At 55.8% G+C, this 24,143-nt stretch overlaps 1 protein-coding gene across 6 annotated transcripts in view; it reads left to right on the top strand.

The window, feature by feature from the left end:
- Window positions 1-2,094: 2,094 nt before the first annotated feature.
- LOC149308730 (ectodysplasin-A-like) overlaps window positions 2,095-24,143 on the top strand; it is a 31,419-nt gene continuing 9,370 nt past the window's right edge. For all 6 annotated transcript variants that reach the window (XM_089536371.1, XM_089536370.1, XM_089536375.1 and 3 more), the window contains exons 1-2: window positions 2,095-2,826; window positions 14,577-14,682. In XM_089536371.1, coding sequence (XP_089392497.1) covers window positions 2,290-2,826; window positions 14,577-14,682 — 643 coding nt within the window. In that variant the 5' untranslated portion in view covers window positions 2,095-2,289. The remainder of the gene's footprint in view (window positions 2,827-14,576; window positions 14,683-24,143) is intronic.

The following is a 24,143-nucleotide window of genomic DNA, read 5'->3' as shown; positions in this document are numbered from 1 at the left end:
TCACAGGGGCTGAGGCAGGAGAGGGGAGCCATTCCCTTCTGGCCTGGAGACGGGGGACCAGGATGTGGGGCTGGGTGGGTCAGCCCCTGTGCCCCCTCCCTCCCTCCCTCCCCTCTGGGAAAAGAGCCAGAGTGGGAGGCTGGGGCAGGAGGGCTGGTGGGGCTGGTGGGGCTGGCAGGCCTCGCGCCCGTGACTCAAGAGGTGTTGACACTGGAGCTCCTTGGCAGCAGCGGCAGGGCAGAGCTGGAGGCCGTGGGCCCTGGAGCTGGCAGGAGGCACGGGGCCAAATTGCATTTTAATGAGGTGCTGAAAGGAGTCTGACTAATTGGGGGTTTTATGAAACCTTCTTGCCTGGGATTAGACTTCCCTGGGCTTGAGACGGAAGTGTGTCGCGCATCCGGTCCCTTCGGAGGGGGCGCCTTTTTTGGCTTTCGGATGCCAGGCCTCCAGCCTCAGTGGTCTCCGGAGCCCTGGGGGCGATGGGCTCTGCTTCCAGGCCTATCTTGCTGGCTCACTGCGGGGGACTCTAGGCCTGAGAAGGAAGAGGAGGAGCCACACAAAGCAGGCCTTGGAGCAAGGAAAGCCCAGGGCTTGGTCCGGCCCACGCGGCCATGACCTGTGGCCTTCCTCTGGAGTCATGGGCTCTGGATCCGGCCCAGATCTCCCTCGAGTCTCCCAGCCCCCGAGTGAAGGTGGCTTTGGACGGAACACGTGTGTGTGTGTGTGTGTGTGTGTGTGTGTGTGTGTGTGTGCGCCAGCTGACCCGAAGAAAGGTGGGGTGCAACTGAAGGGAACACCTCTCCTCAGTGGGGGAAAGACCTCCCTCCCCAGCCTTCTACCTCCCCCGACCCCCATAGGGCCTTAAGACGGCATGCCCCGTTGTGCCCCCATGGAAAGGGGGCAGCGAGTGAGCAAAAGGACAGCAGGAAAGCCCAGAGGCAGGCAGGGCTGCCCCCCCCCCCACACACAAAAGGGCTTCAGAGGCCTGGCACGGACGTCTGTGGCGGGGAGGGGGGTTTGAGCAAGCCCCCCAGGGCATCCTGCTCCCTTGGCTCCCTTCTTCTGAGGCGGCGAAAGGGCCGTGGCCTGGAAGGATTTCCACATGTCTCAGAAGGCCTGGACCTCCTGTTTCATCTTGGCCAGAGTCCCCCCCCCATCCCCTCGTTCTTCCCGACCCACCGACCCAGGCGAGGGGGGGTCATTCTGGGTTCCAGCCGTCCATTGGACCCAGGCTTCAGTGGGGCTGTGGCGCTGCCCTGTGCTCCCCCAAAGCAGCCTCCCCCTTGAGGGCCACAGTGCCAGAGCCAGCCCCACTGAGCCTTGGGGCTGGAGGAGCCCCTTGTTGCCCGGCTGGCCACCGCTTGCCTGCCCCTCCAGAGTGGGGAGGAGGCGGGGGGCAGCCCCACAAGGGACGGCTACGGGCCCCGGTCAAACCTCCTCGTATGTGGGGAGGACAAACCAAGGGGTCCCGCTGCCTGGGGCCCAGGAAGGATCGGGATGCTTAGAGGTGGGTTGGAAATCCTTGGGAAGAAGCAAAGGGGAGGCCTGTCAGTGTATCTGGGGAACCCATGGGGCCTCTGCCCCAGACTTGCCCGGCCAGGGGCCTGCAGCGCTCCCGGGGCCTGGGTTCAGGACCTTGGAAAGTTCGGGCGAAGCCGGGAGTTCAGGGGCCTCTCCTGGGAAGGAGAAGGGAAGCGGGGCTCCGCTGGGGGGCGCCCTGGGGCTTGGGGGAGCAGAAAGTAGGGCAAAGTCCAGGGGCTTCTACTGTCGCCCGAGGCCCTAGGCCCGACCCACCGCCTCAAAGGGCTTCAGCACCAGGGCCACCTCCCTGGATGGTCGGGCTAAAGCCCAGGCCGGACCCACTGCCGCCCCCGACCCCTGCCTGGGCTCCCCTCCGGCCCACGCCGACCTCGGGGTCCTCCCCTTCCCTCCCCTCCCGGGGCCCCGGCTGCCAGCAGCCCCTCCGCCGCCCCCCGCCTGGGCCTCGCTCTGGGAGGCGGGGCGATGGAATGGGAGGGGCGGTCCTACCGTGGCCCCGCCCCCGACCTGCCCCCCTCCTCCTCCTCCTCCTCCTCCTCTCCCTTCCGGAGCGGGGCAGCTTCCAGCGGCGGCCGCAGAAAGACGAGAAGAAAGGAAGGAGAGAAGGAGGAGGAGGCGGGCGCCCCTCGCGCCCCGAAAGCCAGCCCCGCAGCCAGCCAGCCAGCCAGCCAGCCAGCCAGCCAGCCAGCGGCGGAGCAGGGGAGGCGGGCGAGGCGGCGGAGGATGCGGGGCTCGTCGTAGGGGCGCGCCATGGGCTCGGAGCCACCCCCGCCGCCGCCGCCGGCCCCCGAGGAAGAGGAAGCGGAGGAGGAGGAGGAGGAAGAGGAAGAAGAGGCTGGCGGGGCCCCGCGGGGGTTGACCAGGGCGGGATGCGCCTGCCGCCGAGGAGGAGGAGGTGGCAGCGAGCCGGGGGCGCTGGGTCGGGGCCCGTCGGGCTCGGGCTCGGTGTGGCGGGTGCTAGGCGGCTTCTTCGCCCTCTCGCTGGCGCTCCACCTCCTGACCCTCGGCTGCTACCTGGAGCTCCGCTCCGAGCTCCGACGCGAGAGAGGGCCGCCCGCTCATGCCTGGAGCCGCCGAGCCAGCCACGCCGCCCCCGACGCCCCCAGCCCCGGCAGCAGCAGCAGCAGCAGCAGCCGCCTCCGCCGGAGCAGCGCCGCTCTCCCCGAGGCCCCCTCCGCCTCGCCCGCCCCGCCGACGGCCCCTCCGCCGCCCCCGACCAGGCCCCAGCCAGGCCGCCCGCCCCCACGGCACCAGCAGCAGCAGCAGCAGCAGCAGCAGCATCGCCAGGTGAGAGGGAGGCAGGCAGGGAAGGAAGGGGTCCGGGCGGCGAGGGCCCCATCGGGGGGGGGGGAGACCCGGGGAGGGGCCCCAGCGGTCTGTTATCCCGTCTGCGCAGCCCCGCCGGGGCCTCCTCCTCCTCCTCCTGAGGGAAAGGATCCGGTGGGGGCCGCGGCCGAAGGGAAGGGGGCGACCGGCTGCACCTGTGGGACCTCCGCCTTTGCCGCCTCGCTGAGCCCCGGCACAAAGCCGAGCAAAGTCAGGAGAGAGCTCCAGAGGCCAAGCAGCGGACAGGGCGCCTCCCGGGACCCCGGCGGAGGGGGGGAGGAGGGGGCTCTGTGGGGCAGTTTTTGGGGTCCGGTGGGCTCTGTCCTGGAAGCAGAAGGTCCTTTCCTGGCGGATGGGGGCCCTCTCCCTCCCTCCCTCCCTCCCTCCCTCTTTCTTTCTCTCTCTCTCATGGCCAGCTTCTCCTCTCTTGGCACAGTTTGTTCCTGAACCGCAGAGGCCTCCCTCCTTCCTTCCTTCTTTCCCTCCTTCCTTCGTTCCTTCCCTCCTTCCTCCCTTCCTGGGCCCTTCAGCCAAACGATGGCGCCGCGGGAGGCCTCCTTGGCCTGGAAGCACTCAGGGCAGCAGCCCAAGCCCTTGGCTCCCCTCCGCTCCCCGCTGGCCCTCCTCGGGGCCCCAGGAGAGGAGCTGCACCCCTCCCTCTTTCTCGGGAGATGCGCTGCCCAGCCGGCCAGTGGCAGCCCTCCAGCCGAGAGCCAGGCTGGACTAGCCTCTCTCTCCCTCTCTCTCTCTCCCTCTCCCAGCGAGGCCTGGAAAGGCTACAGCTCCGGCTCCGGAGTCCGTTCCCACGCCTCCCCTCCCCTCCCCTCCCCTTGGCCTGGCAGGGTCTCCTTGGGTTTGGGGTGCCAGAGGGGAGGCATGGGCACACACACACACACACACACACACACACACACACACCAGGGAGTGGGCCTGGGATTCCAGAGGGTCCGGAGGCCGGTGGTGATAAGAGGGAGGGGTGCAAAGAGCCAGCCCTGGGAATGCTTCGCATAGCTGGGCAACAGCAGCCGCCGCCTCCCTCCCTCCTTCCCTCCCTCCCTCCTTCCCTCCTTCCTTCCTCTGAAGGGCAGCCAGGAGGAGGCCGGGCTCAGAAAAGCAGCATCAGCATCAGGCCGGAGGGGGGCTTCCTTCCCCGAACAGAAAAGGGCCCTGCCCCACTGCTGGTGGGGAGCGCATGCCTGCACTCCGGCCTCCAGCCCTTCTCGGCTGCCGTTCTTCTGGCCAGCGGTTGCCTCGTGGCCACAGGAGGAAGGGGCCAGAGAGAAGGGATCAGTGGGGCACCAGGACCAAAGGCCCGAAGGGTCTGGAGGAGAGAGCAGGAGCCCCTCGGGGATGGAGAGCAGCGTGGCTGGTTTCTTGACACACAGCAGTGCCTCTCTCGAAGCATGCCTGCCCCATGGCACCCAGCGCCAGCCCCACACTTGGGCCCTTGAAAAAACAGCCAGTGGGAAGGCAAGGCATGGGCCTAGAGAGGGAAAGGCCAAGGGCTCTCCGTCCGTCCTTGGTGCCTCTGGGCATCCTTTACTGTCCCCATCCCCCCAAAGGTCTCCCCTTGACTAGAAGAGATCTCTGAAAGGGGCCAGGAGACCCTTCCCCACATTTATTTCTTTTGCAGCCAGGCATAAAGCTTGGACAGAGAGCCAGCCTGGTGTCCTGGACTGAGCGTTGGCTTCAAACACCAGGAGATGGGGCTGGGACCCCACTTGGCCCCAGAGCCCCACGGCTGACTTCGGGCAAGTCTCTGCAGAAACCAAAGGCACACCTCCTATGGAGAAATCCCCCCCCCCAAAAAAAATATCCTGTGATAGGTTCATGTTAGTGTGCACATAAAGTGAAAATGACCTGAAGGAACACAACAATAAGAACAGCAAGAACAACAAGAGAGCCTGGGAAAGATGCAGGTTCACTGATTGTCAGTTTCCATAGAGAGGATATCAGTTACTCTGCTTCTGGGTATTATTCACAAAACCTTGCAAGGGCCCCTGAGTCTTGGGAGCAAGCAGGAGAAAATGCCAGAAGGGAAGCCCTGGCACCCTCCTGGTGCTAAAGGGGGGCTTTAACCTCTTGCCCCTCAAACGTAAGCCCTTCGTGGGCCTGGGCCACAGCCCACACATCACTTGAGTCTGGGAGCAGCCTCTTTCAGTCTCCCCAGCACTGACTGGTCTGGAGGTCCCTGAGATGGATGCCCTCCAGTCTGGTCTGGGCAGCAAAGAGCCAGTCCTGGGTTCATGCCAGGCGGGCAGCTCTCTGGGCGCCAGGAGCACAGCCCCCCACCCCACCCCTTCTTGGCGGCTGTTCCTTGCCTGTTCAGCTCCAGTGCTAAATACCCCAGTGCTCCATAAAGGTACAACCCTGGAACACAATAGCTCCAAATTGGCAGGGGAGGGGGGCTAGGAAGCCCAGGCTGAGGAAGGATAGACCCCCATCCCACCTTCAGCAGGAATTCCTCTGGAAAAGCCCCCCCCCCATTGCTTGGTGGGCTGGGATGAAGAGGGGCAGAGGAGGACCCTCTGGTTGTCCAGCTGCTACTCCTTCTGCAGGTTCAAATTCCTAGGTGGAGCAGCTAGAATGAGAAGCAAGCCTTCTTCTTCCTCTTCCTTTTGACATGTGTGTGTACACCTTCAGCTTATGGCAACCCCATGAACTTCATCCAGTTTTCTTAGGCAAGGGATCTTCAGAGGTGGTTTGGCCAGTTCCTTCCCCTGAAATGGAGCCTGAGCCTCCAGTGCCTGCCCTTGGATGGCTGTCTCCCTTCTCTGCTTCCAAGATCAGGCAGGGCCTGGCCACTTTTTAAACCAGGGGTAGGCAACCTGCGGCCCGTGGGCCGGATGCGGCCAGGCGAGGCCTTGGGACCGGCCCCAGCCCAGTCCTGCCGCTGATTGCCGCCGGGGCCTTTGGCCTCTCGCGCACAGGGGCAGGGGGGGCAATTGTCTGTAGACGCCTCAGAAACATGCATTTAAATTAACTTTTTTTTTTAAATCAGCAATTTTTTTTGCGTGTCCTCCACTTTTTTTAAAAAAGTATCCACCATTTGAAAATGTCCTACATTTGTCCCGGTTTATTTATTTATTTAAATTTTTTTAAAAAATATTTAATTATTTATTTTTTGGCTTTGGCCCCCCAGTTGTCTGAGGGACAGCAACCTGGCCCCCAGCTCAAAATGGTTGCCTACCCCTGAACAGTATAGTTGCCCTACATTACTTCCTGGGTGACTTCTTGTGGTGGAGGTGGGGGCACCTTCCCACTCCCCTCAATTACACCCCTCCCCATAAGAGTTGGGAAAGAAAAGCTGGATGGCCTTGGAGCAGATCAGGGAGGTTTGCTTTGCAAGGGCTGAGCCATTAAGAAGCCCCAAGGTGGGCCTCTTCTCTGAATGAGGCTCCTGGGGCCCCTTGCAAGGCAGGGAGGGGGGCATTCAGGGCTGACTTGCATCTGCAAGGGGGGGCTGGGTCTGCATCTTTACAGTGCTATATAAATAAAAAATAACAACAACAACAACAACAATAATAATAACCTCCCCTGCCTCTGTCCACCTTCCCCTCCTTGGCCACTCTTTGGATTCATCCATTTACTTTTCAGAGCCAATGCTGGCAAATAAGTGTCCTGAGTCTGACCGGTGACTACAGCCTCCATCCACCACACTTGCCTTGATTCAAGGACATGAAAGAATCTGCTCCATTTTAGCTGTTTCACCCTCCCCTGACAAGTAGCGGGTGCGGGACCATTTGCCTTGCGAGACCAGTATGATCCGCTTGTGGGAGAACCACCGGTGCGGATGTTCCCACAGAATGTGCTCCAGAGGTGGAATGTAGGAAGGTACTGAACGGATAAAAGTTCATGTGCTTCTTGGCACCCCTTTTCTGCCTTTGGGCTGCATGGAAGCTGTCCAGGAAATACATTTTGGAATCAGAGCAGTCTTAAACTCCAAGGGTTCTGCTGAATTCTTGCCAGCTCTTATTATTTCTAAAGAGCCTATAAACTATATAGAAAATATCTTCTAGTTGAGCCTGACTAAGACATTATGAGACACATGTATGTTTTTTTCAGCCGATGTGACTCAGGTTTGCTTTGACTCCTGGTATTGTCAGGTCCATTGCAAAACAATTTTTTCTTGCCTGGGGTGTTTCTGATGGCAGCCTGCTCAGCATGAAAGACACAGGGCGCCTCAGGATTATGGGTGCCAGATGCCGCGCGATGTGGGCCTGGCCTTCTGGTGGGCAGCACAGGGCGTCCTCCATACTCTGGCTTTTGGGGGCTCCTGGGGGCTCAGGCGGCAGCCAAGAAGGCCCCTCCTTCACTTGCTTCCAGCTGGGGCTCCAGTTCAGTTGCATTCTCTATAGGAGAAAGCCATTTCCTGCTGGCTGTTGAGAAGGCCAGGTAAACCGGAACAGCAGCCCCTAATTTTGCAGTAGCGTCACAGGCTTCTAGCAACCACAGAGTGTTGCATCCCCCCTTCCAGGTGTGGAGTTTTCAAGTATGGTGCCTGGCAGAAAAAACGCAGACATAAATAGATGCAACCTGCAGGCAGCTTTAGGTCAGGGTCTGTTTAATGTTTGGATTGCACCTGACATCTGGGGACACCCTGTCCTCTTCCCTCTGCACCTGCCAAGGATTCTGGGATGTGAACCGCAGCCGGGCTGATCAGAGGCCTGGCGGGGGTCCCACAGCCTCCTTTGCCTGAGGCAGAAGGGGAGGAAGCAAGGAGCTTTATGGCGTGGGTCTCCCACTCAGCATGGGCTCTGCTTTAAGGCCAGGCCTGCCTCCTCTTCTCCTCTCCATCCATCAGCCAAGAGTGTAGAGGGACTGTGGTGAGGCAGCTGCACTGCCTGAAAGGTGTGCCTAACCATGTGCAGCAAGGGGAGCAATCCATCATGCAAACATTAATTCACATGTTAATTGGGGGCCTCTTACAGTTAAGCTGATCCAGTGCAGAGAAGCTCAAGGGGTGACAGGGGTATGCAGAAAGCTCAGCTGAGAGGAAAGGCGCTCAGGAATTTGCAGAAGAGAAAAGGCCTTTGAGGGGAACAAGCTCCCCAAGGGATAAGCAAGCTCAATGGCTCTGAGGCACAAAATGGGGGTTGGGGTGGGGGTCCTGGGAGGAGAAAGAGGAGGGGGGCATGGCCTGGATCCCAAGGAGGCCTCTTCCAGGCAGCGGCAGCATTCCCTTGCACCTCTCTCTCTGTCTGACTGGGTTGAAGGACAAGGGCCTCCCCAGAAAGAGGGCCTGAGCCCTTGAGGAATGGCTACAGGGGCAAGGGGTTCAGCCTTACGCCCCAAGAAGAGACCCCCAGCTCTCCTGCGCCTGTGCCAAACTTTGCATTCTGCTCCCATTTTCTCAGAAACCTGGGGGGGAGTGCGAGGGAGACAGAGATTTTAATAAATTAATTATGCTTGACAGTTTGATTTACTCAGTTTCTACATACAGCCTCCAGTCTCCTCTGTCTTTCAGACTCTTCACTTTTTCCTTTTTTTCTTTTTTCCCTTTTTGGCTGATGATGAGGCAAGAGCAGCCTGTATTTTTAAAGAAGGGGAAAACAATATTGTTCTTTACAAACTGTTCATCTTGTGGCGACAAGAGATGCCTTGGGTCCAGCCTTCATTGGCCAGAGAAGCAAATGCGAGTGCCTTCTCTGACCATGGAGTCTCTGGTGTTGGGGAAGGCAGCCCATGTGCTGGACTTCCCTTGTAGAGACATTCCCTGTTATTAACCTTTGGCAGTGGGGAGGGGGGGCTGGTGGAAGCCAGGAAAATAGCCCCCATCCATCCCCAAACAGGAGGAATGGTGACCCACAGTCCCCTCCCTCCACCGTTGAGCTGCAGGTCCTGGTGCCCTAAAGCGCACAGCGCATCTCCCCATCTGTCCATGTAGGTCCACCCTGGAGGGAAGGCTAGTGTCCACCATCCATAGATGGCTTGCAGGGAGTGACCGTTTCCCCCCATCCATCCCATTCATCCCATGTGAACCCTGCATGGGGGGATCTCATGGTTGGGGGGGTTCAGTGAGAGAGGAGACATAGAGGCTGTTGAGACTTTGGAGCGAGTGGCACTTGGGGGAGCAGTGGCCATCTCAGCAGTGTCTCCTCCAAATTTTCCACAGCAGGAGAGCGAAATCTGAACCCTTGGCTCCAAGTCCCACACACAAGACTTCTGGAAGGCATGTGCTGCGCCTGAGGCCTCCTTCCAAGTTGTGGGGCCCCAACCAATGGGCCTCATCTTGCCATCTTCCTGGCTTGCTTGCATTGAACAAATGACTTGAATTTCTCATGGAGGAGCTCTGTTCTGATCAGATGTTTCGTTTCTCTTTCTGTGGCCTCTGCTCCTTGCGCACAAGCCCCAAACTTCTTGGACTGATCTTCTGCACACCTGTGGATTTGCGTCCCCTGCCAATAACTTGCTGCATTTAAATGTGGCTGAAAGGAATTACCTTTTGAAAAAGCAGACATTTTGTGCCCTTGGCGCTGAGGGCTTAAGCCAGGAGCTGCCTCTCTCGCTCTCTGTCTCTCACTCTCTTCTCCCCGCACCCTTGTGCCTGATAAGATTTGCGTCCACCTGTGGGGCTCTCACCCACCCCAGCAGCCACCATTTTCTGCTGCTCAGTGAAGAGCGATGCCAAAGACCGGCTTCTCTCTCACATCTTCTGTCTTTCTGCCCTGCTGCTTCTCTCAAGAGACACTCCGCACAGGCTGGCATTGCCCTCCACATTGGCAGACTGTTCACAGGAAGGGCATCTTCACACTGTTCCTGCGTAGTTTGAGGCCTGCAGTTCTTGGAAAGCCTTTCCCGCAACCAGAGCGAAAGGTGGACTGAGAGCGTTCTGCCGCCAGGGTTGCTCTGCCGTTGTGCCCCTGAGCCCGCTTTGTGCCCTGGACTGAGAGCACAGCCCTGGTCTTTTCAGCAGGTTTGCCCCTGAAGCCACGCAGGGATGCATTGGGGCACCACCGTGGTGCTCCAGTGGCCTGTGGCCATGGGAGACTGGGCCGGGCCGGGCACATACTGGCAGGAGCGCCTGGCCCTTGCTCCCACCCGCTAACCTTGGTAATCTCGCTGGCTGTTGCCTCCACTTTGTCAAGAGACCTGGCAGTAATTTGGAGCAGCCTGGCTCCCTGGTTCTCATTATGAGTGGCAGGAATGATGCAAACTTTGTTTTCAGTGCTGAGTTCAGACTCTTTGAGGTTTGGTTGAAAAACTTCAGTGTAACCACAAAAAAGCCAGTGGGTGCATAACTGAACAGGTGGAACAAATTTGTTCAGTCTGTTACTAGGAAAACGGCAACTTGCTTTTAAGTAATAAATCATTCTACAGTTCATAGTTCTACAGTTGCAGGAAGGACTATGGGGGATGGTTGGAGTCTAAAAATATCTGCAAATCCAAATTAAACCTTGGATGAAAGTGCCAAGCGTGGGTGACATGAAGTAGTGAAGTCAGCACCCCAGAGACAGTTAGGGCACAATGTGTGTGATGGCAAGCTGGCATTCCAAGGCAATGGGGGGACCTTAGATGCCCACCTCTGAGGGCATCTCCTTGTGACCCCGAGTAAGGGGCTGCCACGCAGATGGGCCCCTCTCAGGATCTGGGGGGTGGGATGGAGAGGGAAGCGTAGGGGTCTTCCAGGTGGCAAAAGGGAAAATGTCTGAAAAGGCAGGGCTGCCTCCAGTCTTTCCCTGGATGCAGAGGGCAAGTTCAACCAGCCTCTGTCTGAAGACCCCAGAGAGATGCCGCCAGCCTCCAAGGCATTCATTGTTGCTGCATACTGTACAATGGCACATACCCATTGACAGACACTGCACAGGGTTGCTGTTGCACGGTCCTGGCACAGCATTATCTCCCTATGCCTTTGTTTGTGCTACATTGAGGGGATACCAGGTTGCAGCCTCAATGAAAGGAGACACCAGACTCTGTGGAGCTTGGTGCAGCAAAGGGTTCAGGGGGTCTCCTCTGGCCGGGATCTGCTGATAGATCTCAGCCCAGGAGTGCCCTCTCCACTGCCTTTCATGTGCAAGCACAGGTTCCTTATGTTTTCTTTCCTGGCACAAATGCCTGATCATCAGAAGCACATGAAAGTGATCTTCCAGGGACGGTGAAGGCTGCGTTTGGCCCCATTGCACAATGCTGTGAGTAATGCCGGGTGGAATGTGTCAGCCAACACTCAGGTGTTTAACAACAAGGCACTTGAAGTTGTGTTGGAGAAACAGCCGTTGTTGTGACATGCTGCTGGGTATCGTGTCTGTGCAAAGCCAGGAATGGCTTCTCCGCAATCCTCCACCAACCGCTGAAAACCACAGCATGCTTCCAGAGTTCAGGGGGTGCAGCTGGCCTGCCTCGGATGGGGCTCTGGGGGCTGCTGAGGAGGACAGATGCCTCTGGGCCCCATGCTCTTCTCATGTGCCTCCAAGTCACCTCTCTTGTTTGTGGCTATCCTTTCCTATGGTTTCATGAGGAAGCTGGACACCATTGCATGCCATTGAGGCTATAAAATTGGGACTCAAACCCTGGTTTCTGGGAATCCTAGTCCAACAATCAGACCACGAGCTCACTCTGGCTCAGACCCAAATCCCATAGGATTGTTATTATTAATTCATTAAGATCAAACCTTTTCCTTAAACTGGGACTCAAGGCCACTTAAAGAAATGAAAATGAATGCTGATAAAAGCTGGTTCAAAGACTTATGGGGCCAACTAGATGTGGCCCAAACCAGTCTAGAAGGCACTGGGTTGGGAGAGGCAGATCTAGAGCACATCTCATAGTGGGTCTTAGAAATCTGGTGCCTGCAGCCCTGATGCACTTTTGAAACAAGACTGGCTTTTTCTTGGCCTTACGAGGACAGCTTGGATCTCAAGAAGAATTGTGTCTGTAAGGCTGTGTGAAGGAAGGGGCTGCTGGCAGGGCCAAGCAGGAGCAGTCGGTGCCCAGGGGCTTCTCGGTGGGGAGCCAGTGCAGCTGGGTGCGCTTTGTGCCTCGGTGTGTGGGACTGGGACCTTCTCAGCCCTGAGGCAGGAACTGGTGCGCACAGCCACTCTTTGGCCACTGCCCCAGGCTGGCATTGGGGTATGCGCGCTCATGTGTTGCATATGTCTCCTCCTGAGTAAAACATTCAATGCTGGGGTTGAGCACGTTCTGTTTACAGCAACTTGTCCCTTGGCTGCAAAGTCTCTTTATTATGACTTGGCTTTTTCATATATAAAACATTTTCTATTCAATGGACCTGTAATCCCTTAAATGGTTTATCTAAAAGACTTTCTTTAGATTTCCAAATACTCCTTCATCCTCCTTAGAAGCAAAACACACACTTGACTCACAATAATGGCAGGTTCAGATTAATATCAGGTTTCTGGCTTCCGTGTCCATGTGAACGGCTCCTACAATCTTTAGAGCGGGTTCGTCGGGGGGGGGGGCAGGGGGGGCATCAGCCTGATGCCATCTTTGTGGGCAGCTTCCCCCTCCCTCCCTCCCAATCCGCTCATGTCTTCCCTCCCCAATTGTTCCCAGTTTGCAAACCTGCCACAGGATTATGCAGAGACTTCATCTCTGGCTTGGCATGACTACTGCTAGACAGATTCAGGCTGGCTTGTCTGAAGCAAGGAGATTTCAGAAAGAACCTGTTTTCCAAAACGATGGCAGAAAGTTCAGGCCATCATGGAATAGCAATATCTAATGGTTTTCATTTTTATCACTAACCGAGTTTTACTGGAAATTGCTGCCCCCCCCCCCCCGGCACCCCATTGCTTGTTATGTAAAATTGCCCCTTAACAAGGACAGCTGTGAGCCAGCTGTGGCCCAGCTGGGCTGTAGAGAAGAAGACATCTGGCTGCTCTGAAATGGGAACTAGTTCAGGCCGTCCCGGGTTGCTGTGCCACATCTTGTCCAACACGAGGATGGCTGACTTGGATGGTGGGATACAGCCAGTCCATCTTCCTCATGGCCCCTCCTGGCACAAATAGGAAGACGAGAGACAGCTCTACTTGCTTAAAAATAACCTCTAGGCCCCCAAGTGCCCGATCCTTCTTTCTTTCTCTCCACTCTTCAGCACCTTTTTGCCCCAGGTACTTTTGTTGGGGGGCAGCAGTACCCCTCTCCCACTTGGTCACAATGTTTGGCACCAGGGAGTGATGGGCAGGGAAGGAGACCCCGACCCCTGGGGCCTTCTGGCTTGTTTCTACAGCGAAGTCTATGTTGTCCAGGCCAGTCACTCAGAGAGGAGCCTGGAAGAGCTGCCAAAGGCCAGCCACTAGCCTCCTTCCCTGGCCCTCAGCTTGCAGGGCATTGCCAAGCCCCCCCCCCCCCCCCGCCACACACATACACAGAGCAGCATCTCTTGAGAGAGAGAGAGAGAGAGAGAGTCCATTTGGACCTGGAAGCCCCTCTTGAGCTCAGACCCTGACGCCTCCCTGCCATGTGAGGCTGGGCTGGGTCTTCTGGGGCTGGTGAGGAGTCCTTGGGGGCTCGGGGGTGGCAGACGGTGCCTACCTGCCCTTCTGGGGGAATTTCCTCCCCGAGATGGTGGCTGTGGCCATAAGTGTGGTGCACCATTGATGGGGAGAAGCAGAGGCCCCAGCTTGTGGGGGAGGGTGCCAGGGGCATGTAACCATCTCTGGGGACACACGCAGGCCTTGGCACAGGCCCCTGGTTGTTGAGGGAGAGGCAGACGTGGGGCTCTGGAGGCTGCTCCCGGCCCACGTTCTTTGGGTGTTGCCGGTCTCAGCTGCAGGTGGCGGCGGAGGAGACGTGAACTCTGGGGTGGAGTGACCTCCCTCGGGGGATCGCACATTCCTCGGTGCTGAGGTATCCCGCACCGTTTGAAACCTTACACTAGCTCCAGCACCTGTGTCATGAGTTTATAGACCACGATGCACCAAGTTGTAATGCAAGCACTCCCAAATAAAGCTGCCTGCCAAGAAATCCTCGTCCTCTGTCTGCTACATCAGTTAAACCAGGGCTGCGCAGTTTCTGACGGGAATGTTCCTCCCAGTCCTTTGCTCCCCAGAGGATGGCGGGTTGAGAAGGGTTCGTTCCTGGCCGATGCATGACCCCTGGGGCTGCGAGGCTGGACTGGCCACTGGCCAGTTCATACTGCTTAGTCTGAAGGGTTTTGACTGCGACACACTGCATTTCAGGATCTGACTGTCTGATTCTCTCTTGTGCTCCTGCACTTCCTTTTCACTTTTCCTCCAGTGACCTCAGAGCGGCATATGTACTTTTCCTCTTCCCCAGTTTTACCCTCACAACCATCCTGTGAGGGAGGCCAGGCTGAGAGAGAGTGATTGACCCAAGATCACTCAGGGAGTTTCATGGCTCCTTTTGGGGACCAGAACTCAGATCTCCCAGGTTCACCGCCTACCACCCAAACCGCCCCTCGCCCCAGCTCTCCATCACTACAATAAATGGTTAGCTCTTCCTTTGCACCCCTACAGATAGCAACTGTTTTTTGCTTCCATATTTCTGTTGTTTGGCTTAAATCCAGCTGCTGCTGCTAACTGAAGGAGACCCACTAAGTCAGTGGGATTTGCACAGGTGTTGGCTTACACTCAGCCCTTGATTCAGTGGGGATGCCCTACCAGGGAGAGGCAGGTGGGCAGTTGTGGTGCATGCCACCCACACAAACACACACACGCACACACACGTGATCAGGCCAGTGGCTTCTTGTGGGCCCATGGCCTCTTCCTGCTGCCCAGCCTCACTCTGTGATCCTTTTCCAGGTAACCTTGTTGAGTTTCCTCTCCCCGGGGGATTCGCATCCTTTGCAAGAAGAGAGTCACCGCGTCCGCAGAAACAAGAGGAGCAAAGCCAGCGAAGGGTCTGAGGGTGAGTCTGCAACCGCTTCCTTCTTCCTCTTTGTCTTTGTCGGTGCATGAAGCGCAGTGCTACATGACCCAGGCTGGTACGTCTCCTTCCCCATCCATGTTCAAAATGCTTTTCCCACTTTGTCTCCAAAGGGCACTTCCGATTTGCTGATGGCCGACTGCCATTGGCAGGTTCCTGGTTGCATTCGTTTCGATGTCAGCATTAATAGCGTTGGGTGTTGGCTGGGGTTCTTCCTATTGTTAATTGTTCCTGGTAGAATTAGGTTCTTCCTGGAGAGATACATTGTTTCTTGGTGCTGAGAGAGTGTGACTTGTCCAAAGTCACTCAATGGGTTTCCATTACTAAGGAGAGATTTGAACCCTGGTCTCCAAAGGAGTCCTAATCCTACACTCAAACCACTGCAGCCCATGCTGGCTCTAATGTCCGATGCTGCTGTTGCTGTGTGCCTTCAAGTTGTTTCTGACTTCTGGTGAGTCTAAAATAAACTATCACGGGTTTTTCTTGGCAAGATTTGTTCAGAAGAGGCTTGCCATTACCTTCCCTGAGGCTGAGAGAGTGTGACTTGCTCAAGGGCGCTCAGTGGGTTTCATGACCAAGCAGGAATCAAACCTTGCTCTCCAGAGTTGTGGCCCAGCGCTCAAACCACTCTGCCATGCTGGCTCTTCCCTTGCTTTTATTGGGGTGTTGCGCTGTAACTGTTCTGTAGCTTCAGGTGTGTAAAGTGATGCAGCTTCCGAGCATCTTACCATCTGAATATTTCCTCCTGTCAGACATGATGAGAACCTCTGGCACTGGGCTGCCCTTGCAGCTTAAGACTTTTGGGGACCAGAGAATACCATGGAAATCGTGTGCAGAGGACAGAGGAGGCTGGACTTGTAGTCTTTTTTTTTGGGGGGGGGGGAGGACCAGAAATTCCAGAGACCTTCAGATTCACAGGAGATTTTCAGTGCTGCCTGTCAGGCAGGAGAAGGAGCACAGTCTGCAATTGCAGCCAGGGGTAATTGGGAGTCTGAGCTGGCCACCGAGCTCATCGTGGTTTGAGCATTGGACTACAGCTCTGGAGACCAGGATTCAATTCCTGTTTGGCCATGAAACCCACTGAGTGACCTTGGCCAAGTGGTCTTGCGGAGTGGGCAGCTGGGGCTTGGACGCTGCAGGACCATGTGGGGAGGGCATCTTCCAAGGACCCAGGGTGAGAGAGAGGGGGAGATGTTTTAGCATCTGCTGCAACTTTGGTTTTGTTTTTCCCCCTTTCTCTCACCCGAAATATTTTGCTGAAGTGGTTTTGCTGTTGCCAAACCCCAGAAGCTAACCTTTTCAGCCACCAGAATATTCAGATCCACAAAACATTTGCTGCTAAATATTTTTAGTCTGGGGTTCTCTTGGCAAGGGATCCCTTCTAAAGCTGTGATGTAATTCTAAGTGTTTGGGGGAGGTGAGCGGGAGAGATAAGAAGTTTGGCTGCAGAGGCGTGTTGCAGAAATAGCCAGCCCAAAAACCCAGTCTCTCTGGTGCTAGGACCATCCAGGGCACAGAGCCCCCCTTGCCCCCCAAGTTCTCAGCGCAAACCGGCCTAGACCTTCAGGAAACCCTGGCAGCCTCTTGGACACAAAGGGTCCAAAGCACCATGAAGCCTGGATGATGATCATGGTTTCCAGGTGCAGCTGCCACTTCCTCCTCCCCCCAAAGCCCCCCCAGGTCTCCCCTCCCCCAAAGGAGTGTGAATGTGTGGGTGCGTGACACAGGGACAGGAAAGGAGCCGGTCCCCAGGTGGCACCCAAGGGGTCGGGGATAGACTGCCTCTCTTTCGGAAGTCACTTTGACCCCTGAGGGGCTTGGTCCTGCCACCCCTTTTCCTGGCCAGGCCCTTTGGAAGCCTTTCATCCTGGAGTTCATGGCTTGGCTTTGTTGCGCCAAGTGAGATTCAGCTGAAAAAGTAAGGATGCTTTTCTGTTTACCTGAATAAATCCAAGTCGAAATGCAGCTGCAGATTAAAGTAACTGTGTATGTGTGTATGTGTGTGTGTTTATGTTTGAGAGTAATAGGGAGCTCTGTTATTTAAAAATAAACTCTGCAGTTCCAGCCAAGATGCCTCTGGATATTTGATTTAAACATATTAGTCTGCATATGTTAAAGCTGCGGCAACGTCTGTCAGCTCTGTAAGAAACAGAACTCTGGATTCCCTCCTCAGCGCTTGGGGGCAGAAACGCACGGCTGCGCAAGGTGGGGAGGGAGGCCGCGCCGTCTGTCCCTCCGTCCTTCCGCCCCATCATCCCCCCTTCACTCCGCAGGGAAGGAAGGCAGAGGCCTGGCAAAGGGGCAGCCAAAGCCCCTGTTCCCACCGGCCCATTGATGGCCAGGGCCTCCTTCAGTCTCTTCTTCCTGGGCTGTACCTAAACCAAGGCAAAAGTCCCTCCAAGGGCAGCCTTTGTGGCCTGAAAAGGCTTCAGGGAGGAGAAAGGCCTGTGCATGTCTGCAGATGGAGCTAGCTGCAGCTGATCAGTTTCTAGGGACATAACTAGAACAATGTCAAAAGCAACAAGTCAAAAGCAAGAGGAGTCAGGCCAACGGGCTCATGCCAAATTACATTTATGTGGCCAGCATTCTGGGAGGGGCCCTGAGGCAGATGCATTCAGCTCCCCTCCCAGCCCCATGGCTGCCGATGGAGCCCTGGCTCAGCCATGGGATCCCTGGCCCCAGAACGGACCAGCCCCCTCCATCCCCCAGGCCTTTGGAGAGATGGCAGTGGAGAGGGACACGTGGGAAGGTGCTCTGAGTGGCTCCAGAAAGGAGCCTTTCAAAGGCAGCCGGGAAGATGCCAGGGGTCCGTGGGTAAGTGGATGGGAGGGCTCTCAGAGTAAGAGATGGCTCCAGTCAGGGAGAGTTGCATGGCTTCCCTTTGAATGCTCCTCCATCTTGCAAAAGTGCTGGGATTGCAAACCTAACAGGATGACCAGAGAAGACCTCCCATGCGCCCTGAGGAGGACTTGGGGCTGAGGCAACACACAAGCACCAGGTCTCCAAAAACTAAGCCTCTGCAGAGCGAGGCACCGTGCCGGCTGCCCTGGTTGAAGAGGAGGGTGGCGAGGGGTGTCCTCCCTTCCCTCTCCTCAAACGTACTTCTTTGGGAGCCTTGGTGGCGCAGTGGCTGAGTGCCAGTCCTGCAGCCACAAGGTTGCAAGTTCGATCCCAGGTAGGGCTCCAAGGTTGACTCAGCCTTCCCTTCTTTCGTTGGCCAAGAAAATGGATACCCAGTTTGTTGGGGGCAATTGGCTTATACATTGTAAACCACTTAGGGAGTGCTGAGTTCACTATGAAGTGGTCTAGAAAGGCACTTGCTACTGCTATTGGTTTCCCAAAAGGTTGTTGTAGGCGGTTGCCGGTTGTGATCTGGCCATCCTTGAAGGATGGATGGGGGATTTGTCTTCCATGGAATGCTTCCTGTATTGAATTATGGGAAGATGGTGTGTTTATGGCAGGCCGCTTTATTTATTATACTGTACATCATGTTCGTCTCCTGTATTTCCGTGTTGTGAGCATGTCTGTGTCCTCATCCACCTACCTGCCCTGTATGTTGTCGCAATGCTGCTTTTTATACACATTTACTAACTAGTTTAGGTAAACCATAACATGGCCGCTGCCCTCGCCTCCCTTCCCGAGAAGGCCAAGAGCAGAGGATCTCTTGTAGATTTGGGGGTGGCAGCCCCCTCCCTCCCTCCCTCCCTCCGCATGGTGCGCCGGGTTTCCTCCCCTCCATCTACACCGATTGAGGGAGAAGTAAGAAATAGAGGGCAAGGGAGGACTGTGGCATGGCGTGGTGTGGCCTCAATTCAGCACAGTAGGGAAAGCACTTTTACTGGAGGGGCTTTCGATGCCTTCAATGGTTCCCCTCTTCCACTCCTGTAATTCTTGCCACTTTGGGCTCTTAACAAACAAATCTTTGCACCAGCTCCAGTGACTAACGCTTCTGTCAGCAGCTTTTTGCTTCATATTTTGCTTGTAACTCACAGGTGAAGAAAGAACTGGAGTAACTGCTGAGAGAAATCAGCCTTAACACTTGCAAGCTGTAACCTGCTGCAAGGAACCGTAGATGCGGCTCTGGGGAGTCTCTAGTCACACTGAGCCGAGGGGCTGCCGAGCGAAGCGGCTACCTCCTGCAACTGAGAGGCAGAAGTCCTCTTCCCAGAAATGGCCGGAGCTGTAGGCAGAAGGGGCACAGCGCAGGCCAGGTGGAGGGGACTGACCGGCCCCTCGCTCAGGCAGGCCCTGCTTCTCCCCCAGCAGCAGGGTCAGAGGGCCAGATCCCTGTCCTGCCAGAGGCACTGTCCAGCTGGGCTTCTGGTCCCTGGTCCCTGAGCAGGAGCAGGCCAAGGGGGGGGGGGGGGAGGATGGCCACACTCACATCCCCCAAGGCTGGCCTTGTGGCCCCCTCAGACTGGCCCTTTTCATACTCAAGCCGGGACAGGAGTCATTCTCCTCCAGGAGGGGCAATTTGCCTTTCAATTGTCTTGCACACATACTGCCCCAAATGCGCACTGTTTAACTTCTGAAAAATGTCCACTTTGGGGAGCCAAATGTGGACGTCTGGCCACTTCTGGGGGGGGGGGCTTTTTGGTACCTTTTGTGGCCACGGACTGTCCCTGGGGAGAAAATTAACCCATAGGCCCAGTGCAGTGGGCCTGAAGGGACCCCCTGGGGAGGGGTGCTGATGCTGACCTACCTTCGGGCCCTCTGAGGTTAGGGCCAAACTATAGGCCGGCCCAAAGGGCTGAGCAGGCCCTTGGTGGTACCTCCTTCTCCTCCTCCTCCTCCCCCTTCTTTTCTTGGGGAGGCTCTGCCCTAGGGTCCATCCCTTTCCAGACGGACAGATGGACACAGGCGCCCAGAGGGGTGCTGAGAGGCACTTTTCTTCTGGGCCTGGCGGTGCTCCCTCCTCTGCCTCTCGTTCCTTCACCTGAACTCCTCCAAAGAAAGGGGTTGCTCAACTGCCGTCATTTGCCAAAGTGTCTTTTCCCCCTCAGACAAGTTCAGACCAAGTTGGATAAGTATTTGAGTAATTTTGTAATTAATTGCATGTCTGAGTTTTTCCTCGTGTGTTTTCCCCCAGTTGTCACTTCGTAATGTTTTGGAACCAAATTGCAGAAGTTGTTTTAGTCACATTACAATGGAAGGCGAGGGGGGTGTTCTCTCTGGGCCCCTTCCCCCAAGAGGCCTTGCCCCTCCCTCCCCCCTATGCATTGCAAAATGCCTGCCAGGCTGCCATGCTCTCTGACTACAGAGTCCTCCCCTCCTCAGGCTGCGAAGCGACTCTTTCCTGCTGGGCTTTGGCAATTTGGAAGTGGGGGGCCCATGATGAGACTTCCCAGTGCTGGCACCATCATTGGGGATGAGGGGACCATACCACACAGCTCCCAATATCTCCTGTTGTAGCGCTGGAGGAAGGGAGCCCACTCAGACACACACCACCCCGGCTCTGCTGATCCATCTGCCTGGGGCTGGGATGCTCAGTCTGGACGCTGCCTTGGCACTCAGACCAAGAGTTTTTAGATTCTTCATCAGGTCCATGTCCTGTGGGGAGCCCGACGGACTCTCCCTGGGCATCTCCAGACACCACCACGACAGCAGCTCTGGACGGGAGGAACCAGCTGGACCCCAAGGAAAGGCAGGTGGGCAGAAGGGATGTCTCTGTGTTCCTGCACATGTGGCGGAGGGCATGGCACACTCCACGCTGGGCCTCTCTTTGCTCTTGGGGGAGCCCATGCCCCTGGCCATGACTTGAGACCATGGTCCAAGCCCAGTTTGCAGCCCTCTGCTGGCCAGCCTTCCTGCCACCTGTGCCTCTCCTGGTGGCCGAGGGGAACCATTTCACCTCTCCTGGCATTGGCCACTTGCATGTGGACTACAGGAGACGCGCCTGATGTGCCTCTCCCAGTGAGGAGGAGGGGATACCTGGCCCACAGACTCAGCCAGAGGTGCCCATATACTCTGGCTACCTTGCTTTGATATAGGCACTGCTGTGTGTAAACAAACCAGCCGTGCTGCTCTCCATCCCTGAGGTGCTCATGCGGTGGATCAGGCCTCTCCAATGGTGTCCTCCGTGCTCCAGACTGCAGCTCCCATCAGCGGCAGGCAGCATGGCTAGCAGTCATGTCTTCTGTAGTCTAAAACATCTGGAGGACATCACGTTGGGGAAGGATGTCTCATGGCGAGTATAGGTTTCAAAATGCTGCCTTGTTAATCCTGACAGATCTCTCTCTCTCTCTCTGGCTTTGCTTCGCGAACAAAGATTCAGGAAGGACTCATGATCCCGCACTTTCTAGAAGCAGCACGTTGGTGACTAAAAAGGCCAATCCGGGACAAACAGCCCCGGTTGCAGAAAGCACAGCGGAAAGTCTCCTTGGGTAATGTTTCCGGTTGTGGTTCTTTCTGTGTTGTCGTTTCTCTTCGAGACTCGTTCGCCGTGAGCTTTCGAAAAAGGCTGCAGCATCGTGGATAGTGCGTCTCCATGCCTCCCGATGCAAGGCCAGGGCAGACCATTGTTGGTGATCAATTTGGCCAAGCCTGAGGTGTTGTTCCAGGGAGTCCTTGTATCTCTTCTTTGGGGCACCCCTCTTACGCTCTTGACCCATGGCAAGTTCACCGTAGAATACTATTTTTAGGAGGCGATGGTCCTTCATCCTAGAAACGTGTCCTGCCCAGCGCAGCTGTGTCCTCAATAGCATGGCCTCAATGCTGGTGATCCCTGCTTGCTCAAGGACAGCAACATTTGTCACATAGTCAGTCCAGTGTATGTTTAGAATTGTGTGTAAACAGCACTGATGAAAGCGTTCAAGGAGTCATAGGTGTTGGCGATAGGTGACCCATGTTTCAGACCCATAGAGGAGAATAGACAGTACAATGGCTCTATACACTCTGATTTTTGTGCTTCGCCTCAAGTGTTTGTTACTCCAAACTCTTTTGTGAAGCCTTCCGAATGCGCTATATGCCGTTGCCAGTCTGTGATCGATCTCTTTATCAATCTTGGCATCTGAGGAGATGATGCTTCCCAGGTAGGTGAACTGCTGGACGGACTTAAGCACACATGTGCCTACGGTGATGTGGGGATGGTAGTCTTCTTCCTGAGGTGAGGCTGGTAGAGAACTTCCGTTTTCTTCAGACTGACTTCCAGCCCAAAGAGCTCTGCAGCTGTTGCAAAACAAGATGTTAGGCGCTGCAGAGCTGCTTCCCTATGGGCAACGAGGGCAGCATCGTCAGCAAAAAGCAGCTCACGGACTAGATCCTAACAGATATATCATCGAGAAAGGGCAATTAGAAGGAGCTGCAGAGGGATGCCTTCTCTGCCATGAGAGGGTGCCAAGCTCTATCATCTCTGCCTTTGCAACGCCGGCTGTCTTTCTCCCCTTCAACTTGGGATGTCTGCCAAAAGAGCATCACTCAGCTTTAGGTGAGACCTTGGTCTCAGGGATGTGGGTGCCAAAGGAAGGGATGTTTCTCCTCTGGCACTGCACAGGGGCTGCCCTACCCAACAAAAACACAGCCATGGGGCAGGTCTCTTCTGCCTTCTGGCTTTATTGCCTTGAGTTGCCTTCATGCAAAGATCTCCTGGTGCTTGGAAGAAGCCTGGTATGTTCTTAAGCTAATGCCTCTTTCTCATTGAAAGGCCCCCACACTTGCCCTTCCTTGCCAAATCTGTTCTCCTAAAGAGCAAAGAAAGAGACCCAAAGGGGTTAAAGGGGACAAAGAAGGGGGTGGATATTCTGATACACTTCAAGACAATTGTATCAAAATGACCAACTTTGTAAATGAGTAGGAATCATCCGGAGGAACCAGAAACATTGAGAAATATACTACTGACAAGGTATTTCCATCTCAAAGGGCTACCTCCTTCATCCAGAAACTAGAGGCTTGTCTGAAAAGATCTCTGTAAAACCATAAACTTAGAGGTGTGAAACTCTTCTTTCTGTTCATGATACCTGAACAATATCCACAGAAGATGCAAGGACCTGGTTCACCCCAGAAGCAACTTAGATGGCATTCCCCACCAAAGGAAACATTGTCCCTCAATGGTCCCCTCAGAAGACAAGAGGCCTGTTCTCCTATAGATCCCTTTGTGTTCCTTTCAAGTGATGTTGAGGCAAAGTTGCCAACTCAACTTGGAGCAATTGCAATGCTGTCCACTTGAGTGGCTGGGTGTTCCTCCACTTCATTTTTAATTTGACAGTATTCAAAGTGTTAGCCTGATTGTCCCTCAAAATGTACGTTTTTAACTCTCGAGGGCAAATCAAATGTCTGTCACGCCATCCACTTTCTGGCACTGAGGCAGAGGGCAGTGGCTCCCAGAGGCTCTCCTGGGTTCCTCAGCTGGCTTGTGCCATTTGCCCCATGGGCGTCTCTGACAGGTGTGGGCAGGTGTTGGGGAAAGGGCCAGCTCCCCACTCCATCCAACAGCCGCTCTGCAGAGCTGACCATGCCAGCCCCTGAGCATGAGGAGCAGAATGGGAGCATAAAATGAAGAAGGGAGACCTTTCGTGACAGTGCTGTGCATTTGCAGAGCAGCAAAGGGGGCACATGAATCACTTCCCTGCTGCTTTGGCCTCTGAGGGCCTTGTCCCTGACGGGGTCCATTTACTGGACTCAATCTCTGGGCCCCTTGGTCCCCTCCCTCAGGGTCTCTCTGGCTCCAGAGGGAGGAGGACTGGGGTGGGGAGGTGCATCCTAGGACAGGCGGGTGCTGGGCATTGGCTCTCCAACTCCCATGACACTGGGAATGGCTCTTCTCTTCTGATGATGGGGTTCTCAAGAAGAGATGAAGACTTTTGCTTGGGACCAGAGATATTAGACTCCTCCACCTCCTCCTCCTCTTCTTCCAGCTGCAATGGACTCGCCTTTCCTCACCAGCCCCACAGTCACCTCCAGAGAACCTGGGGAGGCGCCTGTTGAAGGAGGGAGCGTGCGAAGGAATGAGTCATGTAGCCACATTCGCTAGAAGGCTTGGCCCCCTTTCCACAGATCCCCAGGCACACCATTTCCTCATTGGAACAAATTGGTTTCCAGCTAATGGGAAACGATGTCGTAATGGTGACGAGCTCAGAGTTGTGGCTTGAGAAACACATTCTGCATGGAGCTGCCATTGAAAGGCGTGTGGTAACTGCAGCCAGCCCAGGATCCTGTGTGGACCTCTGAGTGGAGGCAGGCTGGAAATGGGACTGCTGCAAAAATCCCTTCCATGGACCCCCCCAACTCGCTCCCAGGCCGGAGCCACTGAGCATCTGCTGCTGGTTTTGCCCCAGGTGCCCCTCCAGTGGGCTGTGGATTGTGCCATTGGAAAGGCTGCCTCCCCTGGGGTTCAAGAGAGGGGGAGCCCCCACCTGTTTCCACTATAAACACATCTCTTTTTAGGGAGGTTTTGTCAAGGGAAGCCAATGTTTTCAGATATTTGCTTCTTAAGCAGCATTCTTGCT

The sequence above is a fragment of the Sceloporus occidentalis genome, unplaced genomic scaffold (genome assembly GCF_023333645.1).
Source record: "Sceloporus occidentalis isolate IW3139 unplaced genomic scaffold, rSceOcc1.0.p SCAF_8, whole genome shotgun sequence".
Classification (NCBI taxonomy): domain Eukaryota; kingdom Metazoa; phylum Chordata; class Lepidosauria; order Squamata; family Phrynosomatidae; genus Sceloporus; species Sceloporus occidentalis.
The sequence above is the reverse complement of the archived record's forward strand: the minus strand, read 5'-3'. Positions and strand labels throughout refer to the sequence as shown.